Consider the following 9,622-nt stretch of genomic DNA (forward strand, 5'->3'; position numbering starts at 1 on the left):
AAGTACTCCAGAGTGTTGTTCAGCATGGGGGTGAGTAGAAAATGAAGGCTAATCATGTTTTGGGTGTACTATTCCTTTAAGAGATCTTTTCTTGCTGCACAAGAGGGTTTTACCTTTCCAGCTACTACATTAGACCATTTGGTGGTCTACAAAGAGGAATAATCTGGCTTCTGGTTTGTGGTGGGAGATTCCAGGCTTTTAATGAAGACAGGATTGGTGTTCCCCTGTTACCATACAATGCCTGGGTCTAAATGCTGTTGGTTTGTGAAGCTCACAACAGAGGCCACGAGGGAGTGGCTGCATCTCACTTGAAGATTAGAAAGAAAGCATGGGTCATCAAAGGATGAAGAATTGCTCAAAAAGTCTTTAGCAATTGTGAGATCTGCAAGAAAACCAGAGCCAAATTATGTCAGCAAGTAATGAATGATTTACCTCAAGAAAGAACTCGGCCCACAGACCCATTTGAGTTTACAACAGTTGACCTGTTTGGACCATATCAAATTAAAGATGAAGGTTTGGGGGTTGACATTCTGCTGCATGGCCAGCAGAGCAATTCACACAGAGCTTGCTAACAACATGTCAACTGAAAGTTTTCTAATGGCTTATCAAAGATTTACAGCTATTCGAGGTCATCCTAAAAAGATCTGGTCTGATCCAGGGACCAATGTCATTGGTGCCAAACATGTTCTGGAGGAGTTGTATCAATTTCTGGATCGGTTGAACAGGTGCACTGTGGAAGAAACTTCAGCTCAGAATGGAACTGAATGGCAGCGGGAAATTTAAAAGGGAATTCTTTAAAATGTGTGCGAGAAAAGTAAATGAATACTAGAGTGTAAAGAACTATCGCTGAATAATACTTTAAATGTGTTTGATTTTAGGTTTAAATCTTATATTTTGTTTTAGGAGTAATTTTGTTATTTAAAGGATGATAATCATTGTTTCTGTGTGTATGTCCAAAGGGTTTTCACCTCCTACTAATGCTACTATTGTTGACTCAAATTTCAAATGTTGAGCCTGGTTCTGCCAGAGGTTTCTTCCCAATGGGGACTTTTTCCTCTCCACTGTCGCTCCATGCTTGCTCACCATGGACAGGTTCTCTCAACCTGTGTTATCCAACTGGACTTCCATCTTCCAGGTCCCTGAGTGAAGCTCTAGTATCAGCTCATGCAGTCCACTGGATCTCTCCATAAAGCTCAGCAGACCGTCTCTAACCAGCAGTCTACAGACGGACCAGCTTCCTCTTTCTCCACAACCAGTTTCAGACCTGGTGGGAAACTGTTCTTTGCTCCTGTTCATGCATATCTATAAAAATTCAGCGCTATGTTTCCTGCTGAGGTCTGAGCGCCAAAGACCAATTAATTGTATCAATAAATTTCTTCTACTTGTCTTTTCTCTTATTTCTTCAAATTGAAATATCAGCTGTCCTGCTGCCATCAACATCTTTGTTTATAGATGCTGGAGATCAGCCTGTTTTTCAGTGTAGTCCTGTTTCTCTGACTGTGACTAACTGGATGTGCTCTCTTCGTCCTCTGACATGGGAGCTGGCTCGGTGCTCGTCTGCCTGGCCGCCTTTAATAGCTGCTTTTTCTATGTCTGCTTCTGTCTCCTTGAACCCCAGTGGGCCTCAGCAGATGGCCGCTCACACTGAGTCTGGTTCTGCTGGAGGTTTCTCTCCGGTAATAGAGAGTTTTTCCTCCCCACTGTCACTACAAGCATCCTTAGTGTGAGGGATTGCTGAAGAGTCAATGAGTCGATGCAATCAACTAGTTTTCCTTAGATAGAAAACTTTGAATCAATCTGACTGGATGATCTGGTTAAATTGTCTCTGTAATGTACCTTGCAGTGATGTGTTGTGACTTTGCACTACAGTATATTGAATTGACTCCTAATGTTTTTAAGGCATTAAATGAATTCAGCAGGGTGTCTCTTAGTCCATAAAATAAGGAAGAAAGACTCGACTACTTCTGAATTTTATTTTAGAAAATTAGATCACATTCTGACTTTACAATAAATACATTGTCCTATAAAATAAGGTGTAAAAGCAGCAGAAAATGAGGCATGTTGGTGGATTCTCTCCGTTCATCTGTAAATTCACCATCAGAACTTTAGTTGTTTTAAACTGCTGCAAAAACACCAACATAAGCAAAGAACTTAGACCACAAGGCTGTGTTCAGAGGAAAAGATAATCAAAAGGCAAAACAGGGAATCTCTCAGGGATGAAAACATTCCCAAATCAAACCGATTCCTGGGGTCAGAGTGTTTTCATGTTAATGAGTAAAAGTTCAAACACAGACAGTTGTGTCTGGCTAACAGACATGAGGGTAAAGTGCCATAAATATTAAGGTTTATCAGAAGATCCTTCAGGTTTCTCAAGAGAAGCAGCAGCAAAGGCCGCCTGCGGTCTTCAATGACTCGGCACAAATCAGTGCTATTTTTTCTGGATCTGATCGGAGAGCCAGTCCAGACCCTCCACCAGACCGCTGCCGCTGACGGCACAGGAGCCCTGGACAAACCACTGGAAGGACAGAGAGCAGGACAACGGTCATTCTGTTCTCCCAAAACGTCCACAGATCATCTAAGCACAGGAAGTACCTACCGGTTGCTGCACTCCTGATAGGTTCAGAGCCTCTGTGATGTCACTGACCGACATGGCTTGTGGCAAATCCTGTTTGTTGGCAAAGATGAGTACAGGGACTCCAGCCAGTTGATCCTCGTCCAACTGCAGAAACACAAATTGCTGATTAAAGTCAGAAGCTACAGCAGCCATTGGCCTTTGACCTTTCTCTCAGGTGTCTATAGATCAGAAATTCTGTGTTCATTTTCTATGTCTGCTTCTGTCTCCTTGAACCCCAGTCAACCTCAGCGCTCAAGCTGAGCCTGCTTCTTCTGGAGGTTTCTTCTCGTTAAAAGGGATTTTTTTTTCCTGTCACTAAAAAAAATGCTCAGTCTGAGGGATTGCTGAAGAGTCAACATCTCCTGTTTCTTGTAGGGTCGATTAATAGATCTGATGATGTGGATCCATAAAGTGATCTGAGATTGTATGTTGGTAATTGGAGCGATAGAAATTAACTGAATAGAATTCATGTGATCACTTATTTCAAGTTCAGCAAATTTATATTTTAGTAGTTTTTTTTTTCGTTCCTATTTTATAACAGAACCAGCTTCCCTGCTGCAAGAAAAGTTGTAATCCCATATCATGATGCTGCCCCCGCCATGCTTCAGAACAGAATACCAACAGACATCATAGGATTCTGCATAAAGTCCAACCAGACAGGTCTGGGAAGTTTGGAAACAGGATTTATCAGGAGTTAGAAAAACAAAATCTCAGTCGTGGCCAAAGAGCAAAAACCTTTTCAGAACCTGAGATTCATCTCTTTACTTTCACTTTACAGCCACAACTAAATCAGCAGTTTTATACCAGCTATTAAGAAAATGCTTACATTTCATAATCAAACTTATTTCATTTTTATTTCAAACACAGTTTATATTGTGTTTTAATTAAAAAAAAAAATTTTCCCTATGAAAATGTTATAAAGCTGGAGCATTAAAAAAATAATAAGCTGTTTTTTAAACTATTTGACATTTTTTAGATACATTATCTTTTAGTATATATTGCCAAAGTTACTGGGGTCCATATGCGGACCAGCAGCTGCAGGAACACAATCCTGGTACAGAAAACACAGTGACTGGGTGGCGTTTCTCTCCATGGCCAGTAGGTGGCAGTAATGTCAAGATGAACAAATTAAAGCTTAACTAGTTTTGACTTAAAATCTGTGCCTCATGTAAGGGCTGTTAAAGGAGAAGTTCGGTTTTTTACACTTTAAGCCCATTTTCTGTAGTGTCCAGGATGAAATCGAATGATCGACACCAAAAGTTTGACAATTGGTCCTGTCTCTGCTTTTTGGCTCATTTAGAATCCACCCCTGGCTGCTTTAGAATGGCTGCCATAGTGCATGTCGGATAATGTCCTTAAAACAACCTTAAACGTTCTTTTTTTTAAATATGCTAGTCACCGTGTCGTCAGCGCTGTTCAATGACGTTCCAAAAAAAGTTTCGTGAAGAAAAAACGTTCTTGTAGTGTTTTATTTAGCATTTTGTAAATCCCATTGAGTTCTGTAGGAATAGTCAATATTCCGCTGCCACCGGAAACGGAAATGGAGCCTGTTTACACAGTTGTAGTCTTTTCGCTTCACTCTGTGTACTCCGACGTCGAGAATCAAGAATCCACCTTTCGTATTCCATTTTCAGAGTTTTTTAAAGTGTTTAACAGAGACGTTAGCACCTCGACGTCGGAGTACACAGAGTGAAGCGAAAAGACTACAACTGTGTAAACAGGCCCCATTTCCGTTTCCGGTGGCAGGGGAATATTGACTATTCCAACAGAACTCAATGGGATTTACAAAATGCTAAATAAAACACTACAGGAACGTTTTTTCTTTACGAAACTTTTTTTGCAACGTCATTGAACAGCGCTGACGACACGGTGAGTAGCATATTTTAAAAAAAGAACGTTTAAGGTTGTTTTAAGGACATTATCGGACATGCTCTATGCTAGCCATTCTAAAACAGCCAGGGGGTGATTCTAAATGAGCCAAAAAGCAGAGACAGGAGCAATTGTCAAACTTTTGGTGTCGATCATTCGATTTCATCCTGGACACTACAGAAAATGGGCTTAAAGTGTAAAAAACCGAACTTCTCCTTTAACTGTTTTTTAAATTTTATTATAGGTTAATATGGGAAAAAGTCAGAATTCTGACTTTTTTCTCAGAATTCTGACTTTAATCTCAGAATTCAGACTTTTTTTCTCCGAATTCTGACTTTAATCTCAGAATTTTGGATCTTAATGTAGATAGGCACCATGAAGGGAGAGATGTGAGAGCACTCAGCTTCACTGACAAAGATGTGAGTTGTTTGAGAGGACCAGTGACACAGTGGTGAAAAATGATGGAATTAGGCAACTTTTTACGTGCCCGAGGGGTCCCCTCATTAATGGAGGAGCAGAAAACAAGAGAGCTAGTCTCTAAAACAGACATGGCTATGGCTTGATGCTAACATGTTTGTTATCTGTCAGAATTCTGAGAAAAAAAGTCAGGATTCTGGGGAAAAAAGTCGGAATTCTGACTTTTTCCCCATATCAAACTGAAATAAAATTTAAAAATCAGTTAAATTTTTTTTCTTTTTTCAGTGTGTTAGGTTTATTAAATGATGATTATAAAGTTAATGTATGTGCATATGGAACATTGGAGAAATGAGATGCTTCACTCTGTTTACTGCAAACTGTCATGCAACGGTGGTAGAAAATTGCTGATGTTTGTGCAAGGCTAATCACAGTTATCAGGAGACCACTCTATTCTGTGATTCAATCAGAGGAGCATTTTGTCCTATGACCTGATCAATTGCCTTGTCAGAAGAACACTCTATTTTGTAACCCACCCCATCTGTTATGATCTGCTAATAAAAAGGCTTCTGCTGAGGAAGCCCATCAGAGAGTAGATGTAGCTGAACGTAGCTCTCTCCTTCTGCAGAAGCCGTTAAAAAATCCCTCTTCTGTGTAGACTCAGTTTCTCTTTTATGAACCTACATTTTTGAACCCAACACAGTGGCCCTAATCCTCTTCCGTAGACAGTGTGAAAAAAAGGTCACACTTGTTTTAAGTGGAGAAAAACTGAGGCCCCGTCCACACGAAGCCGAACCCTGGCCTAAACGCACAAATTTTTCACCAAACCAGCCTCTCATCCACACGAAGTCGGCGTTTCGGGGGTCTGTAAACGATCTTTTTTTTATTCAGCCTTCAGAGTGGGAAGATTCTGAAACGCCGTTTTCGCGTTTCCATCTTTAAGCTCTAACCGCATTTTTTTTTTTTACACGCATGCGTCATGCGTCGACAATGGCGCCGTACTGTGTTGAATGGTTGCTGCTCATGCTACTCACCCTGCTGTCGGGCTTACAACAGAATCTTCTTCTTCTGGAATATCTCCAGGAAGAACAGAGCAATATCGACGACATAGTTCAGCACCTGAATTTGACTGAACCACGAAAATGGACCCGCAGGGCAACCATGTATAAATATTAGTGCGCATGCCCAACATTTCGTCGCCTATTTTTGCTTTGGCACCACAGCGCCACTTACAGGCCTGGCATACATTTTGCAGCGTTTTCATGCATTCGTGTGGACAATCACATTTATTTTACGTCTCCGTCTTTACGACAAACGTTCTGGAAAATAGCAGCGTTTCGTGTTCGTTTTGACTTCGTGTGGACGGGGCCTGAGCAGCACATCAGAAAACAAAGATCAGGGAATAAGCCAATGCCACCAGAAGCAAACAGCTTGAGAATCACTAAACGGAGGCTCACCTGCATGTGCAGGTTCTCTACTGCTTCTTTAATCCTCTGAGGGTCGTTGCTGTCCACCACAAAAATTAGACCCTGCAGACAAAAAGTTGGGGCGAAGATTATGTTACTTTGGATTGCTTACTTCATTTTAACAGGAATAACATACTATTTGTCAGGAAGGTTAAGGTTAGACATCCACTGTGTTACATTGTCATAAACAGGTGTGAATGGAGTGGCCTCCATGTGTCGAGCCGAAGCGACGCCACATCGAGTCAAAGTGACGCCACATCGAGTCAAAGTGAGGCCACATCGAGTCAAAGTGAGGCCACATAGGGTCAAAGTGACGCCACATAGAGCCAAAGTGACGCCGCATCGAGTCAAAGTGACGCCACATAGAGCCAAAGTGACGCCGCATCGAGTCAAAGTGACGCCACATCGAGCCAAAGTGACGCCACATCGAGCCAAAGTGACGCCACATCGAGCCAAAGTGACGCCACATCGAGCCAAAGTGATGCCACATCAAGTCAAAGTAAGGCCACATCGAGCCAAAATGACGCCACATCGAGTCAAAGTGAGGCCACATCGAGCCAAAATGACGCCACATCGAGTCAAAGTGAGGCCACATCGAGCCAAAGTGATGCCACATCAAGTCAAAGTAAGGCCACATCGAGTCAAAATGACGCCGCATCGAGTCAAAGTGACGCCACATCGAGCCAAAGTGATGCCACATCAAGTCAAAGTAAGGCCACATCGAGTCAAAATGACGCAAAAATCGAGTCAAAGTGAGGCCACATCGAGTCAAAGTGACGCCACATCGAGTCAAAATGACGCCACATCGAGTCAAAGTGAGGCCACATCGAGTCAAAGTGATGCCACATCGAGTCAAAGTGAGCCCACATCGAGTCAAAGTGAGGCCACATCGAGCCAAAGTGACGCCACATCGAGCCAAAGTGATGCCACATCGAGTCAAAGTGACGCCACATCGAGCCAAAGTGACGCCACATTGAGTCAAAGTGATGCCGCATCGAGTCAAAGTGACACCACATCGAGCCAAAGTGATGCCACATCAAGTCAAAGTAAGGCCACATCGAGTCAAAATGACGCCACATCGAGTCAAAATGACGCCACATCGAGTCAAAATGACGCCACATCGAGCCAAAGTGAAGCCACATCGAGCCAAAGTGAGGCCACATCGAGTCAGAGTGAGGCCAAATCGAGTCAAAGTGAGGCCACATCGAGTCAAAGTGGCGCCACATCGAGTCAAAGTGAGGCCACATCGAGTCAAAGTGACGTCACATCGAGTCAAAGTGATGCCGCATCTAGTCAAAGTGACGCCACATCGAGTCAAAGTAAGGTCACATCGAGTCAAAGTGATGCCGCATCTAGTCAAAGTGACGCCACATCGAGTCAAAGTGAGGCCACATCGAGTCAAAGTGACGCCACATCGAGTCAAAGTGAGGCCACATCGAGTCAAAGTGATGCCACATGGAGTCAAAGTGAGGCCACATCGAGCCAAAGTGAGGCCACATCGAGTCAAAGTGACGCCATATCGAGTCAAAGTGAGGCCACATCGAGTCAAAGTGATGCCACATCGAGTCAAAGTGATGCCACATCGAGTCAAAGTGATGCCACATCGAGTCAAAGTGAGGCCACATCGAGTCAAAGCGAGGCCACATCGAGTCAAAGTCACATCACGTCGAGCCAAAGTGACGCCACATGTGACCTCACATGGAAGCCTCTCCATACACGCCTCCTCACGCCTGTAGTGGTTTTACCTGAGAATTGGTGTAGTAATGTCTCCACAGCGGTCTGATGACGGACTGACCACCGACGTCCCAAACAGTAAAACTGATGTTTTTATATTCCACCATCTCCACGTTAAAACCTGGAGACATGTGACTTTAAATAACGGCTCCGGTCAGTGTGAACATGGAGAGGACAGGTTCGAATCACTCACCGATGGTGGGGATGGTGGTGACCACCTCACCCAGCTTCAGTCTGTACAGCAGAGAGGTTTTCCCTGCAGCATCTAGACCCACTGCAGACACAAACACAGCAGAGAGAGAGACAGTCAGAACCAGGCCTTTGTTCTGGTACCGGATCGCTTGGTCCAAATATCAGATTGGACTACTTAAATGTGACAATGATACATTAATGTGCAATGGTGTAACGACACAACAATTATCCTCTGTTCTCCACCTTCACTGGATCAGATCTGACAGCCTGAAAACAGAAGCTTCAGCTGAAACTTAAAAAGGTTTTATTGTGAAATTATTAATTCAGTGGAAATGTTTCCTGCAGCATCATTTCTCTGAGATCTCATTAAAACCATCAGCGGTGCACTTATTGTCCCCAAACATTAACCGTGAACATTTCTCATTTTCCCCACAGATTACATTTCTATTTTAAACTTTCTTTCTTAACCTTTTCCCTCTTCTGCAGTAAAACTTTCTCTTATTTCACTCATTTATAGCCGAGGTTCCAATAAAAAGGCCTAACTTATAAACTTAAAAGGTTGAATTATTGCTGTCATCAATGTCCTGCAATAATCCTAATAAAACACATTGAACATGGATTTCAATAAGGAGTAAAATGAGCAACAATCTGAGCTGAAAGGTCATCATATTAATGCACCGGTAATAAAATAGTTTTTAACCTTAATTAGGCAGAAATTATTCAAAACTCACCCATTAAAATCCTGACAGGAATCTTGGAGGTGAACCTGGAGAAGATCTGTGAGATGATGGTTCCCATGATTAATGTCCAGCTGAGGCTGTGGGTCCCTGTGGCCCCTGGCTGAGTCCATCACTGCTTTATATAGAACCAGAACACCCCCCCCCCCCCCCCCTGTCATTCCAGCAGCCGTCAGCCTGGTACACGGTGGAAGAACAGACGGAAACACAGCTGGAACACCGGAAGACCACTAAACACCTTATGACATCATTTCCTTCTTCCTGTATTTCAAAATAAGAACCAAGGATTAGTAAATTGGCTGCAAAGTTATTCATCTTTATTGATGTATTTATTCATTTTTATAGATGAATGCATTTATTTATCAATTTTATTGATGTATTTATACATTTTATTTCATTTCTAAAGATGTATTTATTAACTTTATTTATTTATTCACTTTTGTATTTATCTAAATGCTTAATAGAAGCCAATGATGTCTGCAGAACTTCACATGTTGTTCCGGGTTCTTTTGTAACCTCCTGGAAACGTCCTTGAATAATTTAGTTGCTCAGCCTCTCCTGAGAAGGTTCCCTACTGTTCCCTGTGTGGACGATGT

The 9,622-nt window shown here is 42.5% G+C and overlaps 1 protein-coding gene across 2 annotated transcripts; it reads right to left on the bottom strand.

Annotated features, from left to right (window-relative positions):
- Window positions 1–1,954: 1,954 nt before the first annotated feature.
- Window positions 1,955–9,242, bottom strand: LOC119793544 (ADP-ribosylation factor 4-like). 2 transcript variants are annotated; one of them, XM_038300747.1, is made up of 6 exons: window positions 9,021–9,227; window positions 8,291–8,371; window positions 8,109–8,218; window positions 6,355–6,426; window positions 2,597–2,719; window positions 1,955–2,515 (listed from the first exon to the last, which is right to left on the bottom strand). In XM_038300747.1, exons 1-6 carry the CDS (start codon window positions 9,085–9,087, stop codon window positions 2,429–2,431), a joined length of 540 nt encoding a protein of 179 aa, XP_038156675.1. In that variant the 5' UTR covers window positions 9,088–9,227; the 3' UTR covers window positions 1,955–2,428. The 2 variants fall into 2 exon arrangements, with proteins under 2 accessions (XP_038156675.1, XP_038156677.1); XM_038300749.1 differs by lacking the exons at window positions 1,955–2,515; window positions 2,597–2,719 and adding an exon at window positions 5,563–5,663 and having other exon boundaries at window positions 6,267–6,426; window positions 9,021–9,242.
- Window positions 9,243–9,622: the final 380 nt, after the last annotated feature.

This window comes from Cyprinodon tularosa, unplaced genomic scaffold, assembly GCF_016077235.1.
Source record: "Cyprinodon tularosa strain WSP-4 unplaced genomic scaffold, ASM1607723v1 ctg455, whole genome shotgun sequence".
Classification (NCBI taxonomy): Eukaryota; Metazoa; Chordata; class Actinopteri; order Cyprinodontiformes; family Cyprinodontidae; genus Cyprinodon; species Cyprinodon tularosa.

What these genes read in the sequence shown, in the direction of transcription:
- LOC119793544 (XM_038300747.1), bottom strand. Translation starts at nt 9,087, where the DNA reads ATGGGAACCATCATCTCACAGATCTTCTCCAGGTTCACCTCCAAGATT. An exon ending in CACCACCATCCCCACCATCG is followed by an intron (nt 8,219 to 8,290) that starts GTGAGTGATTCG and finishes ACATGTCTCCAG; the next exon opens with GTTTTAACGTGGAGATGGTG. An exon ending in TAGAGAACCTGCACATGCAG is followed by an intron (nt 2,720 to 6,354) that starts GTGAGCCTCCGT and finishes GTGTTTCTGCAG; the next exon opens with TTGGACGAGGATCAACTGGC.